This window comes from Chiloscyllium punctatum, chromosome 4, assembly GCF_047496795.1.
Source record: "Chiloscyllium punctatum isolate Juve2018m chromosome 4, sChiPun1.3, whole genome shotgun sequence".
NCBI lineage: Eukaryota > Metazoa > Chordata > Chondrichthyes > Orectolobiformes > Hemiscylliidae > Chiloscyllium > Chiloscyllium punctatum.
The window spans coordinates 51,160,537-51,182,667 of NC_092742.1; the positions used below are offsets into that span (position 1 = coordinate 51,160,537).

The 22,131-nt window shown below is 40.2% G+C and overlaps 1 protein-coding gene across 4 annotated transcripts in view; it reads right to left on the reverse strand.

Annotated features, from left to right (window-relative positions):
- nin (ninein (GSK3B interacting protein)) overlaps window positions 1-22,131 on the reverse strand; it is a 193,682-nt gene that overhangs the window by 124,845 nt on the left and 46,706 nt on the right. For all 4 annotated transcript variants that reach the window (XR_011960443.1, XM_072568685.1, XM_072568686.1 and 1 more), the window contains exon 3: window positions 11,313-11,406. Coding sequence is in view for 3 of the 4 variants with exons in the window: in XM_072568685.1 (XP_072424786.1) it covers window positions 11,313-11,406 (94 nt within the window). In the remaining variant the exon portion in view is untranslated. The remainder of the gene's footprint in view (window positions 1-11,312; window positions 11,407-22,131) is intronic.

The window sequence follows — 22,131 nt, forward strand, 5'->3', positions numbered from 1 at the left end:
CATCACACAGGCAAGGCCAGTATTAAATTGCCCAACCTTAACTGCCTTTGAACTTGCTGCTTGCTAGACTATTAAGAGTTCTGTTTCCATGCTGTGCAGCTCAATGACTCTATGACATTTAACAGTTAATTACATTGCTGTGGGTCTGATGCCTATGTACGACACTTAATGGCAAGGTCCTAGGGAGTTTTGCTGAACAAAGAGACTTTGGAGTGTAGGTTCATAGCTCCTTGAAAGTGTCAAGTCGCAGGTAGATAGGATAGTGAAGAAGGCGTTTGGTATGCTTTCCTTTATTGGTCAGAGTATTGAGTACAGGAGTTGGGAGTTCATGTTGCAGCTGTACAGGACATTGGTTAGGCCACTGTTGGAATATTGCGTGCAATTCTGGTCTCCTTCCTATTGGAAAGATGTGAAACTTGAAAGGTTTCAGAAAAGATTTACAAGGATGTTGCCAGGGTTGGAGGATTTGAGCAATAGGGAGAGGCTGAAAAGGCTGGGGCTGTTTTCCCTGGAGTGTCAGAGGCTGAGGGGTGACCTTATAGAGGTTTACCAAATTATGAGGGGCATGGTTAGGGTAAATAGGCAAAGTCTTTTCCCTGGGGTGGGGAGTCCAGAACTAGAGGACATAGGTTTAGGGTGAGAGGCGAAAGATATAAAAGAGATCAAGAGGGCAACTTGTTCACAGAGAGGTTGGTGCGTGTGTGGAATGAGCTGCCAGAGGAAGTGGTGGAGGCTGGTACAATTGCAACATTTAAGAGGCATTTGGATTGGTATATGAATAGGAAGGGTTTGGAGTGATATGGGCCGGGTGCTGGCAGGTGGGACTAGATTGGGTTGGTATATCTGGTCAGAATGGACAGGTTGGACCGAAGGGTCTGTTTCCATGCTGTACATCTCTATGACTCTATGACACTCCCAAGTATGCATGGCAGATTTTCTTCCCTACAGAATATTAGTAAATGTGATTAGTTTTGTGATGATTGCTGATTGTGATGATAATATAATCATTATTAATATTTTTAAAAGATTTTAAAATTGAAATAAAATTGCATCAGATGCCAAGCACAATTTGAACACACTGGCTTTCTGGAAAACTAGACCAATAATTATATTGCCTCTTGCCCACTGTCCCTCCCATGGCTTTGGTTATTATCAAGATTTAGTTTACTTACAAATACTAACCTGCTTCAGTGCAATAATTGCTCCATTCCTATGTGAATGGATGACAGTTTCAATAACTCGCAATAACAGATTGTCCTTTTATTATAGTTTCAAATTTGTTGGAACAAACGAATAGAATTACAGGTTTCCACTTCAGATAACATAATTTTCTCAGTATCAATGAATGGCAGTGGCTTTGTTAGTTTATTTCCACGCCATCTGAAGGAATGCAAAGTATTTTCTAACAATATTGCATAGAATTGGAGGCCTGTGCATAGTGTAGGCTGGGTGAATGGCTCTGTAATATTCAAAGGGTCCGTAGTTCAGGCATGAGTAATGTGAGGGACATGAATGATACATGGACATAAAGGTGGCATTGGGTTGTTGGAATGGTGATCTGAGAGGGCATGGGTAAGATTAATGGTGGTTTTAAACAATACTGGGAGCTGATTGCGAGAATGGAGGCTGTCCTTTATATGGCCCATCTCCGCACTCACACACACACATCATGGACTCAAATGTGGGGTGGAAACTGCACTGTGTGAAAAGACAAAAATGGCACATAGAGTCACATGTATGTCAGGTGTGCAGTTTGGGAGCTGTGAAGATGCACAGGTTGGATATTCCCAGTCCCAGAGAAAAATTTGGTCCCAGCCCACATGTTCCATTTAGGAAAAATGATGTGTGGAATTTCAGAACATACATAGTTTCAACAATACGGCACACTCTGAAAAGAGAAAGAAGGCAGAGCTGAAGAAAATTGCAATCACCAGGGAAATGGGGCTGAGGAACATATTCCTTTGAAAGTGGAGGCACAGATAGACAGGCTGGTTAAGAAGCATACTTGCCTTCATTGCTCAGTCCATTAAATTTCGGAGTTGGGGTATCATTTTGTGGTTGTACTAGACACTGGTGGATTGCTCTGTATAGTTCTGGTTACCCTGCTATAGGAAGGACATTATTAAATTGGAGAGGGTTCAGAATGATTCACAAGGCTGTTGCTGGGATTGGAGGGTTTGAGTTATAAGGAGAGACTGGATATACTTGGTCCTTCCTTTACTGGAGTGTAGGAGGTTGCGGGGTGACTTATAAAGGTTTATAAAATCATGAGGGGCATAGATAAGGTGAATAGTAATGATCTTTTCCCTAGAGTAGGGGAATTCAAACTAGAGGGCATATTTTTAAGGTGAGAGGAGAAAGATTTGAAAGGGAGTACTGTTACAGCATTTAAAAAGACATTTGGACAGGTACATGAATAGGGAAGGTTTACAGGGGTATGGATCAAATGCATGCAAGTAGGACTAATTTAGTTTGGGAAACCTGGTCAGCATGAACAAGTTGGACCGAAGGGTCTGATTACTTGCTATATAATTTTAATTTTACAAAAATCCCTTGATTCAGAGAAGATTTTATTAGATTGGAAAATAGCAATTTAACTCAACGCGAAGAACATTACTGTGCAGGAACAGACCCTTCGGCCCTCCAAGCCTGTGCCGATCCATATCCTCTAAATCAGCCATCTATTTTCTAAGGATCTGTATCTCTTTGCTCCCTGCCCATTCATGTATCTGTCTAGCTACATCTTAAATGACGCTATCATCCACATCCCTGCCACCTCCGGTGGCAACGCATTCCTGGCACCCACCACTTTCCTCGTATATCTCCCCTAAACCTTTCCCCTCTCACATTTAACTCGTGACACCTATTAGTTGAGTCCTCCACTCTGGGAAAAAGTTTCTTGCTGTCCACCCTGTCTACACCTCCTATGATTTTGTAGGCCTCATTCAGGTCCCCTCTCAACCACCTTCTTTGCAATGAAAATAATCCTAATCTACTCAACCTCTCTTCATAGCTAGCACCCCCCCATATCAGGCAACATCCTGGTGAATCTCTTCTGCACCCTTTTCAAAACATCCACATCCTTTTGGTAATGTGGTAACCAGAACTGTACGCAGTATTCCAAATGTGTCTGAATCAAAGTCTTATACAATTGGAACATGACCTGCCAACTCTTGTACTCAATATCCCATCTGTTGAAGGAAAGCATGCCATATGCCTTCTTGACCTCTCTACTAACCTGCGTTGCCACCTTCAGGGAACAATGGACCTGAACACCCAGATCTCTCTTTACATCAATTTTCCCCAGGACTTTTCTATTTGCTGTATACCTCACTCTTGAATTGCATCTTCCAAAATGCATCACCTCGCATTTGTCTGGATTGTCGTCCATCTGCCACTTCTCTGCCCAACTCTCCAATCTATATTCTGTTGTATTCTCTGACAGTCCCCTTCACTATCTGCTACTCCACCAATCTTAGTGTCATCTGCAAACTTGCTAATGAGGCAAACTATACTTTCCTCCAAATCATTTATATATATATATATCACAAACAACAGTGATCCCAGCACAGAATGCTGTGGGACACCACTGGTCACAGTGCTCCATTTTGAGAAGCACCCTTCCACTACTATGCTCTGTCTCCTGTTGCCCAACCAGTTCTCTATCCATTTAGCTACAACACCCTGGACCCCCTGTAACTTCACCTTCTTCATCAGCCTACCAACCTTATCAAACGGCTTACTGAAGCCCATGTATATGACATCTACATCCCTTCCCTCATCAATCAACTTTGTCACCTCTTCAAGGAATTCTATTAGGTTTGTAAGACATGACCTTCCCTGAACAAAACCATGCTGCCTATCACTGATAAGCCCATTTTCTTCCAAATGGATATGTATCCTATCCCTTAGTATCTTCTCCAGTAGTTTCCCTACCACTGGCGTCAGGCTCACAGGTCTGTAATTACCTGGATTATCCCTGCTACCCTTCTTAAACAAAGGGACAACATTAGCAATTCTCCAATCCTCTGGGACCTCCCCCGTGTTTAAGGATGCTGCAAAGGATAAAGGATATCTGTTAAAGCATCAGATATTTCCTCTCCTGCTTCCCTCAGTAACCTAGGATAGATCCCATCTGGTCCTGGGGAATTGTTCACCTTAATGCCTTTTAGAATACACAATACTTCCTCCCTCCTTATGCTGACTTGACCTACAGTAATCAAAGATCTATCCCTAACCTCAACATCTGCCATGTCCCTCTCCTCGGTGAATATTGATGCAAAGTACTCATTAAAAATCTCACCCATTTTCTCCACGCATATCTTTCCCCCTTTGTCGTTGAGTGGGCCAATCCTTTCCCTCATTTCCCTCTTACTCCTTATATATGAATAAAAGGCTTTGGAGTTTTACTTAACTTTGCTTGCTAAGGATATCTCATGACCACTTTTAGCCCAATTAATTCCTCATTTCAGCTTGGTCTTACATTTCCAATATTCTTCCAAAGCTTTGTCTGACTTCAGTCGCTTAGACCTTATGTACGCATCCTTTTTCTTCTTAGCTAGTCTCACAATTTCACCTGTCATCCATGGTTCCCTAATCGTGCCATTTTTATCCCTCATTTTCACAGGAACATATCTCATCTGAACTCTAATCAACCTCTCTTTAAAAGCCTCCCACAAATTAAATGTGGATTTCCCTTCAAACAGCTGCTCCAATCTACATTCCCAGCTCCTGTCAAACCTTGGTATAGTTGGCCTCCCCCCAAGTTAGCATTCTTGCTTCAGGGCCACTCGAGTCTTTGTCCATGAGTATCCTAAAACTTATGGCACTGAGATCACTATTCCCAAAGTAATCCCCTACTGAAACTTCAACCACCTGGCCAGGCTCACTTCCTAACACCAAGTCCAGTATGGCCCTTTCACAAGTTGAACTACTTACATACTACTCTAGAAAACCCTCCTGGATGCTCCTTACAAATTCTGCTCCATCCAATCCTCTAACACTAAGTGAATCCCATTCAATGTTTGGAAAATTAAAATCTCCCATCACCACCGCCCTGTTGCTCCTGTATCTTTCTATGATATCTCTCCATATTTGTACTTCTATCTCACGTTTGCTGTTGGGAGGCCTGTAGTACAGCCCCAAACATTGTGACCACACCATTCCTATTTCTGAGCTCTGCCCGTATTGCCTCACTGCTCGAGTACTCCATAGTGCCCTCCTTCAGCATAGCTGGTGTATCTTCTTTGACCAGTAATGCAACTCCTCCACCCCTTTTACTTCCCTCTCTATCCCGCCTGAAGCACCTATATACAGGGACATTTAGTTGCCAATCATGCTCTTCCCTCAACCAAGTCTCACTAATAGCAATAGCGTCATACTCCCACGTACTAATCCAAGCCCTAAGTTCATCTGCCTTACCTACTATACTTCTTGAATTAAAACAAATGCACCTCAGACCACCAGTGCCTCTGCGTTCATCTGCCACTTCCTGCTTACTCTTCCCCTTAGTCACGCTGACTTCATTATCTGGTTCCTCACAGGCTTTAGATAGGGCCTGCTTTCTGTCCACTAACCTCCTCATTTGGTTCCTATCCCCCTGCCTCATTAGTTTAAACCCTCCCCAACAGCTATAGCAAACGCACCCCCAAAGACATCAGTTCCAGTCCGGCCCAGGTATAGACCATCCAATATGTAATAGTCAACTTCCCCCAGAACCGGTCCCAATGTCCCAAAAATCTGAATCCCTTCTTCCTGCACCACCTCTCAAGCCACGCATTCATTCTGAATGTTCTATCATTCCTAGTCTGACTCGCACATGGCACTGGTTGCAATCCTGAGATACCAGCTCTGAGGTCCTACTTTTTAAACTTGGTTCCTAACTCCCTAAATTGTTCATGTAGGTCCCCATCCTGTTTTTTTTACCTATACCATTGGAGCTTATATGCACCATGACAACTGGCTGTTCATCCTCCCCCTTGAGAATTTTCTGCAGTTGATCCAAGACACACCTGACCCGTGCACCTGAGAGGCAACATACTGTTCAGGAGTTTCATTTTCAACCACAGAAACGCCTATCTACTCCCCTTGCAATGTAATCCCCTATGACTATAGCCCTTCCACTTTTTGTCCTGCCTTTCTGTACAGCAGAGCCAGCCATGGTGCCATGAACCTGGCTCCTGGTGCCTTCCCCTGGTGAGCCATCTCCCCCAACAGTATCCTGTATTCAAAAAGGGAGGGAGGAAGATGTTAGAAAGCAGTATTAAAAACATTATTCAGGGCATTTTAGAAAAGTTCAAGCTAATTAGGGATGGAAAATAGTAAATGATTAATCAATAAATGTTGGTCTTGGCACCAATATATATTGTAGTTCATGTTTAAAAGAGATTGGTGAAATAATTTTGTGACATTGTAATTCAACATTTACATTACTTATTGGTTATTGCCATTTTTGAAAAATTATTTTCTACTGCAGGAAGTACATCTGTATTCTGATGGAGTGACCAAAAAGGAATAATTTCAAACAAGGGAGGAAAATATTCTTAAATATAAATTGTGTTTGCGGTGCTGAGCTATGTAAACAGCACTGGCATAATGCTGAGCCATTTAAAGTTTAAATATCCTTTTGTTTTTTGAAATACAAAAGGCAAAAATGATATGGAACTGGCAGCATTTGTTTCTGTTAGCTTAAGAGAATGCAACATTCAATGTACTGAAAAACTAAGTGTCACCGAGGGCACAGGTTTTCATGCATTGATGAGTTTTGTAGAATTAGAATATGGTGCACATATGAGCTAGATAATAATGTCACATCTTGAGGCACACTATGAGTACTGTATGAAGTCTTTGTGTAGAAACCAGAATATAAAATTTCAGTAGCTTTCACTACTAACAGCTGGACAATTTTAACAACAGAAAGCTTCATGACTGTAATTTGGCGTTATACTGAGATTTGGAGGTTTTGACCTATAATTTTAGAAACCAAAAGTATAATACAGTGACAGAGCAGAAAACCTGGCTGAAAAGTGAAATAACAGAAAGACAGGGCCTTGCAGGCTCTGTCTTGGTTTATGTACATGATAATACAAGCAATATTATCCTTACTAATCACCACAATAGGTTACATGAGAATTTGGCAATTATTTTTCCTCATACTTCACAGATAACCATAAACAACGACTTTTCTTCAGGTAGGGTGGAGTGTACTATTCAGGCTGCAGACAGACTAGTTACACAATACCATCACAGCACCATGGCAATAAAAACACTTAAAACGAAACAAATAATTCCAGGTTGAATGACACCAACTGATACGGTCTTGTAAAACACTTTGGAATTTGTTATATGACATGTTCACAATGAGCAAGGGTGGGCCGTAATAGCTGCACTTTCATTTAGCTCAATAATAAGACAACCTTAAGCCCAAATACTTCAACTTCAAGATGAGTAGTAACAACTAACTGAGGACATCTTACTATTGCTTTCCACTTTAAACAGATGGATCTGCTGAGGGCAGATTTAATTTCAAATATTTATTCAATTGCAACTATTCTCCAAACACACCTCTGCATTGCAACTCCTTATGGAAATGGACAAATCACTAATTTCAAGGCTGCTGTTTGAAAGTCTCTGAAACCTCACATGAAATCAAACAATCCTGCCGTAATTGCCATACCCCTGTTTACTGCCTCTTTATTAAACCCATCCATAAACACATGATTTATTTCACCTACTGTCCAGATCACTGCAAAATTAAAGCTTCTGCAATTTACATTGATGGTTACAGTTGACCAGAAACTCAACTGTGCTAGTTATATAAGTACTGTGACTACCACAGCAGGCCAGAGTCTAGGACCTTGCAACAAAGTGACTCACCTTTTGACTCCCAAAGTCTGTGCTCCATCCACAAGTCAGGAATGTGATGGAGTACTCCCCAGTTGCCTGGATAAGTGCAGCCCCAATAACACTTAAGAAGCCTGACCTTATTCAGGACAAAGTAGCCACTTGGTTGGCACCACATCCACAACATCCCTCCCTTCACAACTGATACTCAATAGCAGCAGTGTGCACTATCTATAAAACATACTACACAAGAAATTCACCGACATATCTCAGATAGCACCTTCCAAACTATGACCAGCATCATAGTATCCCTACAGTGTGAAAATAGGCCATTTGGCCCATTAAGTCTGCAGTGACTCTCTGTACAGCACCCCACCAGACCCACACCCCCACCCAATGCATGTAAATCCACATATACCATGGCAAATCCACCTAGCCTGCACATCCCTGGACGTTACAGGGCAATTTACCATGACCAATCTACCTCACTTGCACATCTTTGACTGTGGGAGGAAACCGGAGCATCTGGTGGGACCCTATGCAGACATAGGGAGAACGTGCAAACTACACACTACAATCATCCAAGGCTGGAATCGAACCTGGGTCCTTCATGCTGTGAGGCAGCAGTGCTAACCACTGAGCCATTGTGCTACCCCTACCATATCATCTAGAAGGGAAATGGCAACAGATACATAGGAATATCACCACTTGCAAATTCCCCTTCAAACCACTTGTCATCCTGATTTGGAAATACATCAGTGTTCCTTCAGTGTTGCTGGATTAAAATCTTTGAATTCCCTCCCTAATGGCATTGTAGTGTACCCACACCAAATGGACTGTAGCAGTAGAAAAAGGCAGCTCATCAGCCTACTCAAAGGCAACTAGGAATGGGAAATAAATGCCAGCCAAGCCACCGGCACCCACAGTCCATGAATGAATATAAAAAAATGTGAAAAGTTAGAAAAAATGCCACAGAACAGTAATTTTGTTTTGCAAAGGCATTAATAATAATGTTTGAAGATTTTAAATAAGACCCTGTTGCAGTTGTTTTTGTAGAACTATCCATTGCTTTTTATCATTTTTGGTGAGTATAACAAAAATTAGAGATCTTAAAGAAATATATCAATAATTTATTTTTAAGTAATCACACTAATAATATTTAAACAGTTAACCAATATAGTAGTACCGGCTTAAATGCATACCTTTTAAACAATACTTACATCCTATATTAATCAGGCAGAAGCTTTATGAAAGGCAAATCATGTTGACACAATTCTTTGGAGTTCTTTTGAAGCAGAATGCATTATGGATAAAGGGGAACCTGTGAATGTACTGTGCTTAGATAGGTAGAATCTGGATTAGTGGTGCTGGAAGAGCACAGCAGTTCAGGCAGCATCCAAGTAGCTTAGAAATCGATGTTTCGGGCAAAAGCCCTTCATCAGGAATAAAGGCAGTGAGCCTGAAGTGTGGAGGGATAAGCTAGAGGAGGGTGGGGGTGGGGAGAAAGTAGCATAGAGTACAATGGGTGAGTGGGGGAGGGGATGAAGGTGATAGGTCAAGGAGGAGAGGGTGGAGTGGATAGTTGGAAAAGGAGATAGGCAGGTAGGACAAGTCCGGACAAGTCATGGGGACAGTTACTGAGCTGGAAGTTTAGAACTAGGGGGAAGGGGAAATGAGGAAACTGGTGAAGTCCACATTGCTGCCCTGGGGTTGAAGTGTTCTGAGCCGGAAGATGAGGCGTTCTTCCTCCAGGCGTCTGGTGGTGAGGGAGCGGCGGTGAAGGAGGCGCAGGACCTCCACGTCCTCGGCAGAGTGGGAGAGGGGGGGGGAAATTGAAATGTTGGGGCGGTGTGGTTGATTGGTGCGGGTATCCCGGAGGTGTTCCCTAAAGCGCTCTGCTAGGAGGCGCCCAGTCTCCCCAATGTAGAGGAGATCACATCGGGAGCAACGGATACAATAAATGATATTAGTGGATGTGCAAGTAAAACTTTGATGGATGTGGAAGGCTCCTTTAGGGCCTTGGATAGAGGTGAGGGAGGAGGTGTGGGCGCAAGTTTTACAGTTCCTGCGGTGGCAGGGGAAAGTGCCAGGATTGGAGGGTGGGTTGTCTGGGGGCGTGGACCTGACCAGGTAGTCGCAGAGGGAACGGTCTTTGCGGAAGGCGGAAAGGGGTGGGGAGGGAAATATATCCCTGGTGGTGGGGTCAGTTTGGCGGTGGCAGAAATGTCGGCGGATAATTTGGTTTATGCGAAGGTTTGTAGGGTGGAAGGTGAGCACCAGGGGCATTCTGTCCTTGTTACGGTTTGGAGGATTTGAGCTATAGGGAGAGGTTGAACAGGCTAGGGCTGTTTTCCCTGGAGCGTCAGAGGCTGATGGGTGACCTTATCGAGGTTTATAAAATCATGAGGGGCATGGATAGGATAAATAGACAAAGTCTTTTCCCTGGGGTGGGGGAGTCCAGAACTAGAGGGCATAGGTTTAGGGTAAGAGGGGAAAGATATAAAAGAGATCTAGAGGGCAACTTGTTCACAGAGAGGTTGGTGCTTGTGTGGAATGAGCTGCCAGAGAAAGTGGTGGAGGCTGGTACAGTTGTAACTTTTAAAAGGCATCTGGATGGGTATATGAATAGGAAGGATTTGGAGGGATATAGGCCAAGTTCTGGCAGGTGGGACTAGATTGGGTTGGGATATCTGGTCAGCATGAATGAGTTGGACCGAAGGGTCTGTTTCCATGCTGTACATCTCTATGACTCTATGACTTTATGATCTTGGCTACTCAAGAAGGGACAATAATAATTTTTTTAAAAACTGGATAAATACTGGAAATGAACATACAAAGGCAAAAGGGTGGTTGGTTTTTCTAGTTGAAGAACTATGATTTGCACAAACCACAAATTAAATGATTCTGTAATTCTAGTTTATTTGCAAGCGTGGCAGAATTTACATTTTCAATTAGAAAAAGGATCAAAGTATATAAATGCAACATGAAATCACAGCTGTCCACTCAAACTAACACAAAAGCATCACTGCTTAGCTCATTTTTCTCGACAGTTGTCTGGCTATAGTGAAGGGATGTCTTTACGATAAGGAGATCTACTTTCAATCAGAATGTGACCATAAATTATACAAGCATTACAATCCAGGCTGAGCATTCCTTCATACAACCTAAGTGCAGGCCCTATAACAGCTGTTTCATTAAAAAAACTGCCACAATTTTTACAATTATGCCTTTAGGGTAAAAAACACTTGCCTATAGAGAACATTAAAACATCTAATAGTCATAATGAGCAACTGAAAAATATATTTTGTTCATAATATCTGACATTTTGAAGGCAATGTAGTTACAAATTGCACTTAAATCATTCATATGAAAGATTACAACCCATGATTTCACTGCACATGAAAATTTGTATGTATCATACTAAGATGTATTGTATATCTCTAAAGTTACAGACTCTTTCTTCCACTTACCTAGTGCTTGATAACCATCATCGCCTGAGAAATTCCCTTCAATAGTAGTCGACAAGGTAAAAATTAATGCTTCTTTAAACTGTTCAAAATGTACCTGCAAAAATATAGCAACGTGTCAAATTGATAAATTAAAAGCAAAACCCAACTACAAATATTTGTAAAGTATAGATCTGAGAATGTTACAAAGTGATAATATGCAAAACTGACACATTCAAACTCTTGCCCACTTCTCTGATATCTAAGTTGACTATAAAATTGTCTTTGAAGTTAAATATTCTACAAGATTTAATTTTGGCAATAAGGATGTGTATGTGCATTTGCTCATGCGCGCACACAGAAAGGTGATTAAAATGGCAACATTTCTGTTTTGCAAAGTTCCTCAAAACATTTGTTTTACTTTTCATCTTACCACCATGCATTTAATATCTCTACATTTCCACTACTTATTAATCTTACATTTTAAAACAACACCACAGTATCCAAAACACTTGTGAGAAAAATGAGAAGTGTCCAGTCAGCAGAGTTTCTTTAGAAAATTTATTGTCTTTTGTTACAGTGAAAAAAATAAATTGATCAGAATTAAATTGATGCTTTACATTATATATTCATAGTGGCTAAAATACATTAATATTTTTTGCAGACCAAACTTAGCAGGTTGGATGGCCCATAACTTAATGCTGAATGATGCCTAGCAGATATCTAGAAATTAGTAACCAGAAAGAAAGGCTCAAAGTACCAATAAATCGAGATCAAGTCTTTTCAAAAGAGTATAGCATTACTGTTAAAAAGACAATACTTTGGTCTCAAATTATGCCAATGTCCTAAAGCTTATGTGGAAGTATTTGAGGACTGGGAAATAACCCAATGATTACAAGAATCCCTTGTACTGAAATAAATTAATCTTTATTAAAAAATTTTTCATGAGTTGAGGGTGTTGCAGTCTAGGCAAGCATTTGTTAACCATCCCTAATTGCACAGATGGCAGTTAGAAGTCAACTATATTAGAGTCATAGAGATGTACAGCATGTAAACAGCTGTACCAATTCGGCCATACCAACCAGATATCCCAACCCAATCTAGTCCCACCTGCCAGCACCCGGCCCATATCCCTCCAAACCCTTCCTATTCATATACCTATCCAGAGGCCTTTTAAATGTTGCAATTGTACCAGCCTCCACCACTTCCTCTGGCAGCTCATTCCATACACGTACCACCCTCTGATTGAAAAAGTTGCCCTTTTATATTTTTCCCCTCTCACCCTAAACCTATGACCTCTAGTTCTGGACTCTCCCACCCCGGGGAAAAGACTTTGTCTATTTATCCTATCCATGCCCCTCATGATTTTATAAACCTCGATAAGGTCACCCATCAGCCTCTGACGCTCCAGGGAAAACAGCCCTAGCCTGTTCAACCTCTCCCTATAGCTCAAATCCTCCAATCCTGGAAACATTCTTGCAAATCTTTTCTGAATCCTTTCAAGTTTCACAACATCTTTCTGATAGGAAGGAGACCAGAAATGCATAAAATATTCCAAAAGTGGCCTAACCAATGTCCTGTACAGCCACAACATGAGCTCCAACTCCTGTACTCAATACTCTGACCAATAAAGGAAAGCATACCAAATGCCTTCTTCACTATCCTATCTACCTGCGATTCCACTTTCAAGGAGCTATGAACCTGCACACCAAGGTGTCTTTATTCAGCAACACTCCCCAGGACCTTACCATTAAGTGTATAAGTCCTGCTATGATTTGCTTTCCCTCACATTTATCTAAATTAAACTCCATCTGCCACTTCTCAGCCCATTGGCCCATCTGATCAAGATCTTGTTGTAATCTGTGGTAACCTTCTTCGCTGTCCACCACACCTCCAATTTTGGTGTCAGCAACAAAGTTACTAACTATACCTCGTATGCTCACATCTAAATCATTTATATAAATGATGAAAAGTAATGGTCACAGGCCTCCAGTCTGAAAAATAACCTTCCACCACCATCTTCTACTTTTGAGCCAGTTCTGTAGCCAAATGGCAAGTTCTCTCTGTATTCAGTGAAATCTAACCTTGCTCACCAGTCTCCCATGCAGCTCCACACAAAAGCCACCTTGCTGATTTTTGAGGAGCCCTATTCTCTCCCTAGTTACCCTTTTGTCCTTAATGTATTTGTAAAAACACTTTGGATTCTCCTTAATTCTATTTGCCAAAACTATCTCATGTCCCCTTTTTGCCCTCCTGATTTCTCTCTTAAGTATACTCTTACCACCTTTATACTCTTCTAAGGATTCACTCAATCTATCCTGTCTATATCTGACAAATGCTTCCTTCTTTTTCTTAACCAAACCCTCAATTTCTTTAGTCTTCCAGCATTCCCTATACCTACCAGCCTTTCCTTTCACCCTAACAGGAATATACTTTCTCTGGATTCTCGTTATCTCATTTCTGAAGGCTTCCCATCCCTTTACCTGCGAACATCTGCGCCCAGTCAGCTTTTGAAAGTTCTTGCCTAATTCCGTCAAAATTGGCCTTTCTCCAATTTAGAACTTCAACTTTTAGATCTGGTCTATCCTTTCCATTTTATCCTATTTTAAAACGAATAGAATTATGGTCGCTGGCCCCAAAGTACTCCCCCACTGACACCTCAGTCACCTGCTCTGCCTTATTTCCCAAGAGTCAGTCACCTTCTCTATTAGATGCATCCACATACTGAATCAGAAAACTGTCTTGTACACACTTAACAAATTCCTCTTCATCTAAACCCTTAACACAATGGCAGTCCCACTTTACATTTGCAAAGTTAAAATCCCCGACCATAACCACCCTATTATTCTTACAGATAACTGAAATCCCCTTACAAACTTGTTTCTCAATTTCCCTCTGACTATTAGGGGGTATACAATACAATCCCAACAAAGTGATCGTCCCTTTCTTATTTCTCTGTTCCACCCAAATAACTTCTCTAGATTATTTCTGGGAATATCCTCCCTATGTACAGCTGTAATGCTATCTCTTATCAAAAACGTCACTCTCCCTCCTCCCTTGCCTCTGTCCTTCCTGTAGCATTTGTATCCTGGAACATTAAGCCGCCAGTCCTGTCTATCCCTGAGCCACATTTCTGTAATTGCTATGATATCCCAGTCCCATGTTCCTAACCATGCCCTGAGTTTTGGGGTCTGGAGTCATATGAGGCCAGGCAAGGTAGGGACAGCAGATTTCCTTCCTAAAGGACATCCCTGAAACAGATGGGTTGTCACCAAAATTGACAGTGGTTATATGGTCACAATTAAGCTACTTTTACCCCATAACAATAACCCAGATCTCTGGATTAAAAGCTAAGTAACATTACCATTATGCCACCATTAATTAATTAATTAGTTACTTAATTGTTGATCTATGTTAAAAGCAAGTGGCTCTGGAAATAGTGGATGCATTAGTGGTCATCCTTACAGATTCTACAGAATCTGGAACATTCCTATGAATCAAAGGTGTCTAACATAGCCTCACTATTTAAAAAGTGAGCTAGAGAGAAAACAGAATTACAAGCTGGTTAGCCTGACCTCAATAATGGGGAAAATGCTAGAGACTATTATAAAATATTTAACAGCAGACTACTTGGAAAACCATAACAGGATTGGACAGAGTCAGTATAGATTTACAAAAGTGAAATCGTGCTAGACAAATCTACTGGAATTGTTCAAAGGTGCAAATAAAAAGAGTTAATCGGGGGGAGCCAGTGGATTAGGCTTATTGGACTTCTTGAAGACTTTCAATAAGGTTTCTGATAACGGATTAACATAAAAAATTAAAGTGCATGGGACCAGGGATTGCTTATTGTGATGAATAGTGAACCGGCTGGCAGACAGGAAACAAAGAACAGGAATATATGGTCTTTTTCTAAAAAGCAGGATGTGACTTGTTGGGTACCACAAGCATCAGTGCTTAGACCAGCTATTTCAAGAGATATTGATGATCTAGATGACAGAACTAATTGTAATATCTCCACATGTGCATACAACACAAAATTGGGTGGAACAGTGCACTGTGAGAAGATGTAGAAAAGCTTCAGTGTAATTTGGACACTTTGGCCGAGTAGGCAAATGCATGGCAGATAAAGTACAATGTAGAAAAAATGTGAAATTATCCACCTTGTAGTGAAAAAAACAGGAAGGCAGTTTATTATCTGAATAGTGATAAATTGAGAAAGGTGGAGATACAGCCTGAGATAGATTGGGAAAGATGGAGGTATTATTTGACATGCAGTCCTTGTACACCAGTTGCTGAAAGTCAGCATGCAGGTGCAACAGGCAGTAAAGAAGCCAAATGGTGAGGTCAGGCTAACTTTCCTGTAATTCTTTGTTTTCTCTCTAGCTCCTTTTTAAAAATAATGACGGGATTCAAGTAACAGGAGCAGGGATGTTTTGCTGCAATTGTGCAGGGACTTCGTAAGACCATACCTAGAATACTGTACGCAGTGTTGGTTCCTTACCCGAGTAAATATGTTCCAGCTGTTAAGGGATTGCAACACAGGTTTATGAGACTGATTCCTGGGAATGGAACTTTTATTTTCTATGCTTCTAAAATAAACTAATGGTCTAGAAGGCAGTTCCATGAAATACATGTTTAATTTGAACATTGCTGCAATGTGGATCAAATTACTATTCCGTTCCCAGTGGATCAAGACGGCAATGACATGCGTTTGATTTTCTGAATTCAATTTGCAACTCTATGTCCTGAAAAAGCATAGGACACAGTAAAGGCTAGGTGCAATGCAGCTACCACTTGCAAATGACCTGTTTAGGAATTCACCTTTCATTTTTCTCAGAGCAAAAACCCTCCACACATACTGGAGGTGAAACTGTTGAAGAATTATCAGAGAAATCATTGCTGATTACTGTGCAAAAGGATTTTATGAAAATACTGCTCAAGTTCAATAATATAAAGTTCTGAAGAAGTCACTGGACCTGAAACTTTAACTCTGCTTTCTCTCCATAGATGCTGCCAGACCTATTGAGCTTTTCCAGCAATTTCAGTTTTTGTTTCCACAGTTTTTTCATTTTTAACAAATAAAAATTACATTGTGTTTGTGAGGAGGAATTTACATTAGATAGGTATGCATGGATATAGTTTCCAAATTTTGACTCACAGGATAGTAATATTTTTGTTTTTAAACGTTGGGTACAACAGTCTATTTTGCACAAGAATATAATCAACGTGACACGAATAATGACCAGACACAGCAAAACTGTCCTGAATACTATGGAGGGCCGTTCACTATCATTTCAGCTTCTTTAAAACATAACATGTGCAGCTGCTTTGTCGCGATAACAGGAACCTGACAAATTAATGAAAAAACTGGAGTTTGATCAGAATCATGTCAGTTGTGTGCTGTGTAAGATACTAAACACAGACTGAACCAAAAGGTTTACATCTTCATATGATGGTTAAAGGACCTGAAATACAGTAATCACCTGCATATCTTGATTACTGAGTAATTATCTGCTTAAAGTTGTGAGCAGTATTTGAAGCGAAAGAACATCACTGGATCCCTCTGTCATTTGACAATACTTGGTTATTTTTAGACTGCAAACTGCCTGTCATTGGACACCCAATATTTTGCACCACCTCCTCAGAATGCAATGAATACAACATTTTATTATCAAGCATTAGGACTTCCTTAAACCATTTAACAGTTCAGTAAAGCAAAGCCTCAGCTTTTAATCTAGGTTACAGACCACTAACAAGGTCAACCAACAGGGCACAGCCTATGTCATCAAATCACTGATCCAATCTTCTTCAGAGATGACAACAGATGTTGCATGACCAGGGAAAAGAAAATACTTCAGCCATATGCCCTGTCTTCAAAACAAGAGGCAACACTCCCACTGTGTATTTCTATTTATTGAAAAGGAATACCTATTGTTGGACAAAATCAGACCATCTCCTGGGCTTTCCAGTGTGTAATTCTGTGTATTCACTGTGTAATATATTCACTGAGTGGCCGTATCACCAAAACGTGAGTCTGAAGCAGGCAGCTGCACAGTGACAGATGGCTTCTTTCTCAACTATGAGCAACTTCATGAGCAACATTTCTAAATAAACTCAAGTACATTACCTCATAGATCTGAATGGAACTGGCTGAGTAGAGATGAACAGAAATTTAACAAAACAGGAATCTTTTTGGTTCTACTTTGAGAACACTTATATGAGTTTGAGCAAACAAAATTTACAGAATAAATTTTATAGTTGGTAAAAGGCAACAAAGTTTGAAATTAACACAAATAAACATGTCAGAATAGCTAATCAGAACTAAAAGAGCTATGGGGTTTTATTTTGCACTCAGGAAAAGGGAGTGGAATGACATTACAGGCTCCTGACTGCTGGGTAGACTGCAAAATGCATCAACACTAGATAAGTACCAAATGTGATGCACAATCCTATTATCAAACAGCTCCAATTTAGGCTCACATTTAGAAGAATTGACTTTTTTTTGAACATGTGAGAATACATGTATGATTGTACCCTAGGGAAAGAATGATAGAAAAGGGGAGAAATTTAGAATTGTACATCAAGGAGTCCGTGCTGAAATTAAAAAGAAAACATTTAAGTTAAGCTAAGTGAATTTACTATGGAATAGGTTTTGGCCTTATTAGTGCCAGGAATTTTAATCATGAAGTGTAAACTTTATAGGGGTTCTTTAAACGTAAATTGCAGAATGCTATTGCTATATTTTGCTCTGCTACCTTGAAGAATAGTGTAAGAAGACACTTTCATCAGGGATACAGTTTGATCTGTATGAATAAAGGAACAGGTTTAAGGAACAATGAAGCCTCTTTCGGATAATACAATTTCCACCTGGCTTCTTATTCCTTTTATGTTATTCTCTTTTCCAGCAGGCCAGCTGTTAATGGGGGTTGGAATAGTATTTTCTCTGTCTGTGGCGCAGCTGTCCCCTCTGATTTATCACAACTCTGCCAATGATAGTTGAGCACCTTGTAATCTACAAAAAGAATTCAAACAGAATCTGTCAGCCTCCAACTAAAATCCAGTCCTCTAAAACACTACAGTGATCAGCATGATTCCAACCGACTGAGGAAAATTTGTTCCGCATTTATTTTCCATATTTGTCTTTTTTTAACAATAAAAAAGACTTCTGTTCTGAATTTGTTGGAACAAACATTCCCCAAATGAAGTAACTCAGTGAACTTAGATCTTCTGATTAATGTTAGAATCCTCAAATTGACATACAATCAAGAGGTCCGTACTTGCTGTGTACAGATATATCTCACAAATAAAATTTACAAGGAAATGGACAATATCAGAAGTAAGTAAAATTGGGAACAACAGATTTCTAAAGTTTGTAACTTTAGAAATTAAATTAATAAAAAACAGCATTCTGCATATATAGGATTGTATGACCTGTTATAGGGTTCATATAATTCTAAATCATACACAGAAAACAAATACAATCAATTCAAAACAGCCATATGGAATCTGTGACTTACTAGAAAATTCATATTTTAAACTTTGCTTTCCACCCCCTCCCATGCACAAAACCATTTGTAGATATAACATATATTAATCTGTCTCTCTCATCTCCTGTTTGTTTATCTACATATGGAATGCAAATAAGCATATAGATAGGAGATGGAAGAGACAAAAAATATACAGAGAGGTTTTTTTTCAGAATATTAACCTGACAAACAACACTAATTTCCACTAAGCATTTACTGCAATTCTAGTTTATGACTGCCCTCAATTTGTATACATTAGTGAAATGTCAGTGACATTTATCACAACTAATATCCAACTCCATTCACACCAACATTTTGCAATTACAGAAAGGACAGCACAATCAATCTTGTGCATCACTTAAAACAAGTGGATTTATACACTTATACTTTAATAGAAGCATCTTGCTTGGCAATGATTAATATCTTTACAAAGTCTCTATATACCATATTAAATTCTAATTGTACATTAAATTAATTCTCCAGGACACAAGTAAGAGATGTAAAGTGACAGAAAGGGATACGAAAGATACCACTATAATCAGTGTAACTGCAACAAAAGTTAGAAGTTTAATTTATGCAATGATACAACCCTATTAAGAGCTTTACTGTTCAGCAAATAATACGTAAAATTAAGGGAGTAAGGTTTACTTCAAGGATTTCAGCAATTTGTACTCCGTCATATTTGAGATGTGTTATCATTTATCATGAACTCCTGGGGGAAGTGATGATCACAGTGAGATTGATAATTATGTGTTCCATTCTTTCCTATTTCTGCTGCATTTGAAACATGAACTAACTTTGTCATTGCTGAAAGTAAGAAAATATGTTTTCACTCTTTTGCTTCTTGACAGTCAATCAAGTGCAATTCACAAAGCCCAAGAAAATATTTATATTGCAGCCGATAGCAGGTAAACTTCAATATTTGCCTGCAGTTAGACTTCCATGATTAGGAACCTAGAAGTGCCTTTAGATGTCAGTGTAAGATGAGCATCTTGGGAATCTTCTGGCACAGTGATAGTGTCCCTACTTTTGAGCCAGGAGCCCTGGGTTCATTTCCGACCTGCTTCAGAGGTGTGTAATAACATCTCTGAACGGGTTAATCCAAAGATGTGCAGGTTAGGTGAATTGGCCACGCTAAATTGCCCATAGTGTTAGGTGCATTAGTCAGAGGGAAATGGGTCTGGGTGGGTTACTGTTCGGAGGGTCAGTGTGGACTGGGTTGGGCCAAAGGGCTTGTTTCCACACTGTAGGGAATCTCATCTAATCAGAAAATATTGATATGATTTCTGAGGAGCTTAGCCAGTGTGTTATTATATTTGAGGGCTTTTATGATGCAGTCATAATATCCCTACCTCAGGTGTGCTCAAGTCCGACCTGTTCCAGAGTTCTGTCATAATATATCTGAACAGGCTGATTAAAAATACTTAAAAGTGTATCTTGGGACAAATTAACTGAGATTCATTCCTTGGTTAATGGTTAGTCATATTCCGGATTTTCTTCCATGTAAGAATACAACCAATTCCTCTCCACGAATAGTAGAAAATAATATAAGCAAGGTTTTAGATTCTTTTGCAGTGAAATGATAAGCTGTGCAAATCATTTAGCTAGCTGCGATCTAGTAGTAAACTTACAGATTCAGTCAGACTAACTGTTCAGAGGACTAAGTGAACTCAGTAGGTCTTTCTGCCCACTAGACTTAGCAATGCTAGGATTTCCTGCTTGCTGAGAAAAATAGATGGAGAGTGTTGTGAGGCTGAGAAATTAATTTTCATAGTTACTAGCTAAGGCAGAAGCTATATCAACATTCACAATTAGATTGCAAAAGTGGATGCAGGAAAAGGTGTTGACGCAAAATGGAAACATAGAACATTACAGTGCAGTACAGGCCCTTAAGCCCTCGATGTTGCGCCGCCCTGTCATACTAATCTGAAGCCCATCCCACCTACACTATTCCATGTCGAAACGTTGATTTCGAAGCTCCTTGGATGCTGCCTGAACTGCTGTGCTCTTCCAGCACCACTAATCCAGAATCTGGTTTCCAGCATCTGCAGTCATTGTTTTTACCATGTACGTCCATTTGCCTGTCCAATGACGACTTAAATGCACTTAAACTTGGCAAATCTACTACCGATGCAGGCAAAGCATTCCATACCCTTACTACTCTCTGAGTAAAGAAACTACCTCTGACATCTGTCTTATACCTATCTCCCCTCACTTTAAAGTTGTGTCCCCTCGTGTTTGCCGTCCCCATACTTGAAAAAAGGCTCTCCCTGTCCACCCTATCTAACCCTCTGATTATCTTGTATGTCTCTATTAATCACCTCTCAACCTTCTTCTCTCTAACGAGAACATCCTCAAGGCCCTCAGCCTTTCCTCGTAAGACATTTCTTCCATACCAGGCAACATCCTAGTAAATCTCCTCTGCACCCTTTCCAAAACTTCCACATCCTTCTTATAATGCGGTGACCAGAACTGTACACAATACTCCAAGTGTGGCCGTACCAGAGCTTTGTACAGCTGCATCATAACCTCCTGGTTCCGGAACTCAATCCCTCTATTAATAAATGCCAAAACACTGTATGCCTTCTTAACAACCCTGTCAATCTGGGTGGCAACTTTCAGGGAGCTGTGTACATGGACACCGGGATCTCTCTGCTCATCTGCACTCCCAAGAATCCTACCATTAGCCTAGTTCTTTGCATTCCGATTACTCCGGTGAAAGTGTATCACCTCACACTTGTCCACATGTTGAGTTCATGTGATTAAAATCATTTATGTGCCTGAAAAGTAAATGCTAGCATGATTCCTGGTTGGACTGAATGCCAAGTTTGTGTTGTGACCTCTTATGTGTTTCTATCAGCCAATGCTACCAAAACAGATCCTGGTACCATATAAAAACAACTATAAAAATGAATGGCACAGTTTAAGGGACAGGTCTTTTGAATTTTGGTGTATGCAAACAAAACCAAAGAAAAAGGTCTCAATTCAAAAACTTCTGATCACAATGGTACCGTATGAAATTCATGAGAAATGCAATCTTGCATTTCTCATGAATTACCTGTGGGCATCAGCCCTACAGCTCAAAACATTTTAATTTGGCATTATACCTGTGAATAACTATTATTTTGCTTAAAGTATATAAGATGGCTAATGTGGGTAAGTGAAAATGTCACAGTAGTGACATAGACTAAGTCTTCAAGCTTGCTGAATCCTATTCAATATAATCAAAGCTGATCATAGGCTCTAATGAACCTGTCTGCCCACTTCCCATATGCTTGGATTCCCATTCATAACTGTCTATTTTAGTGAATTCT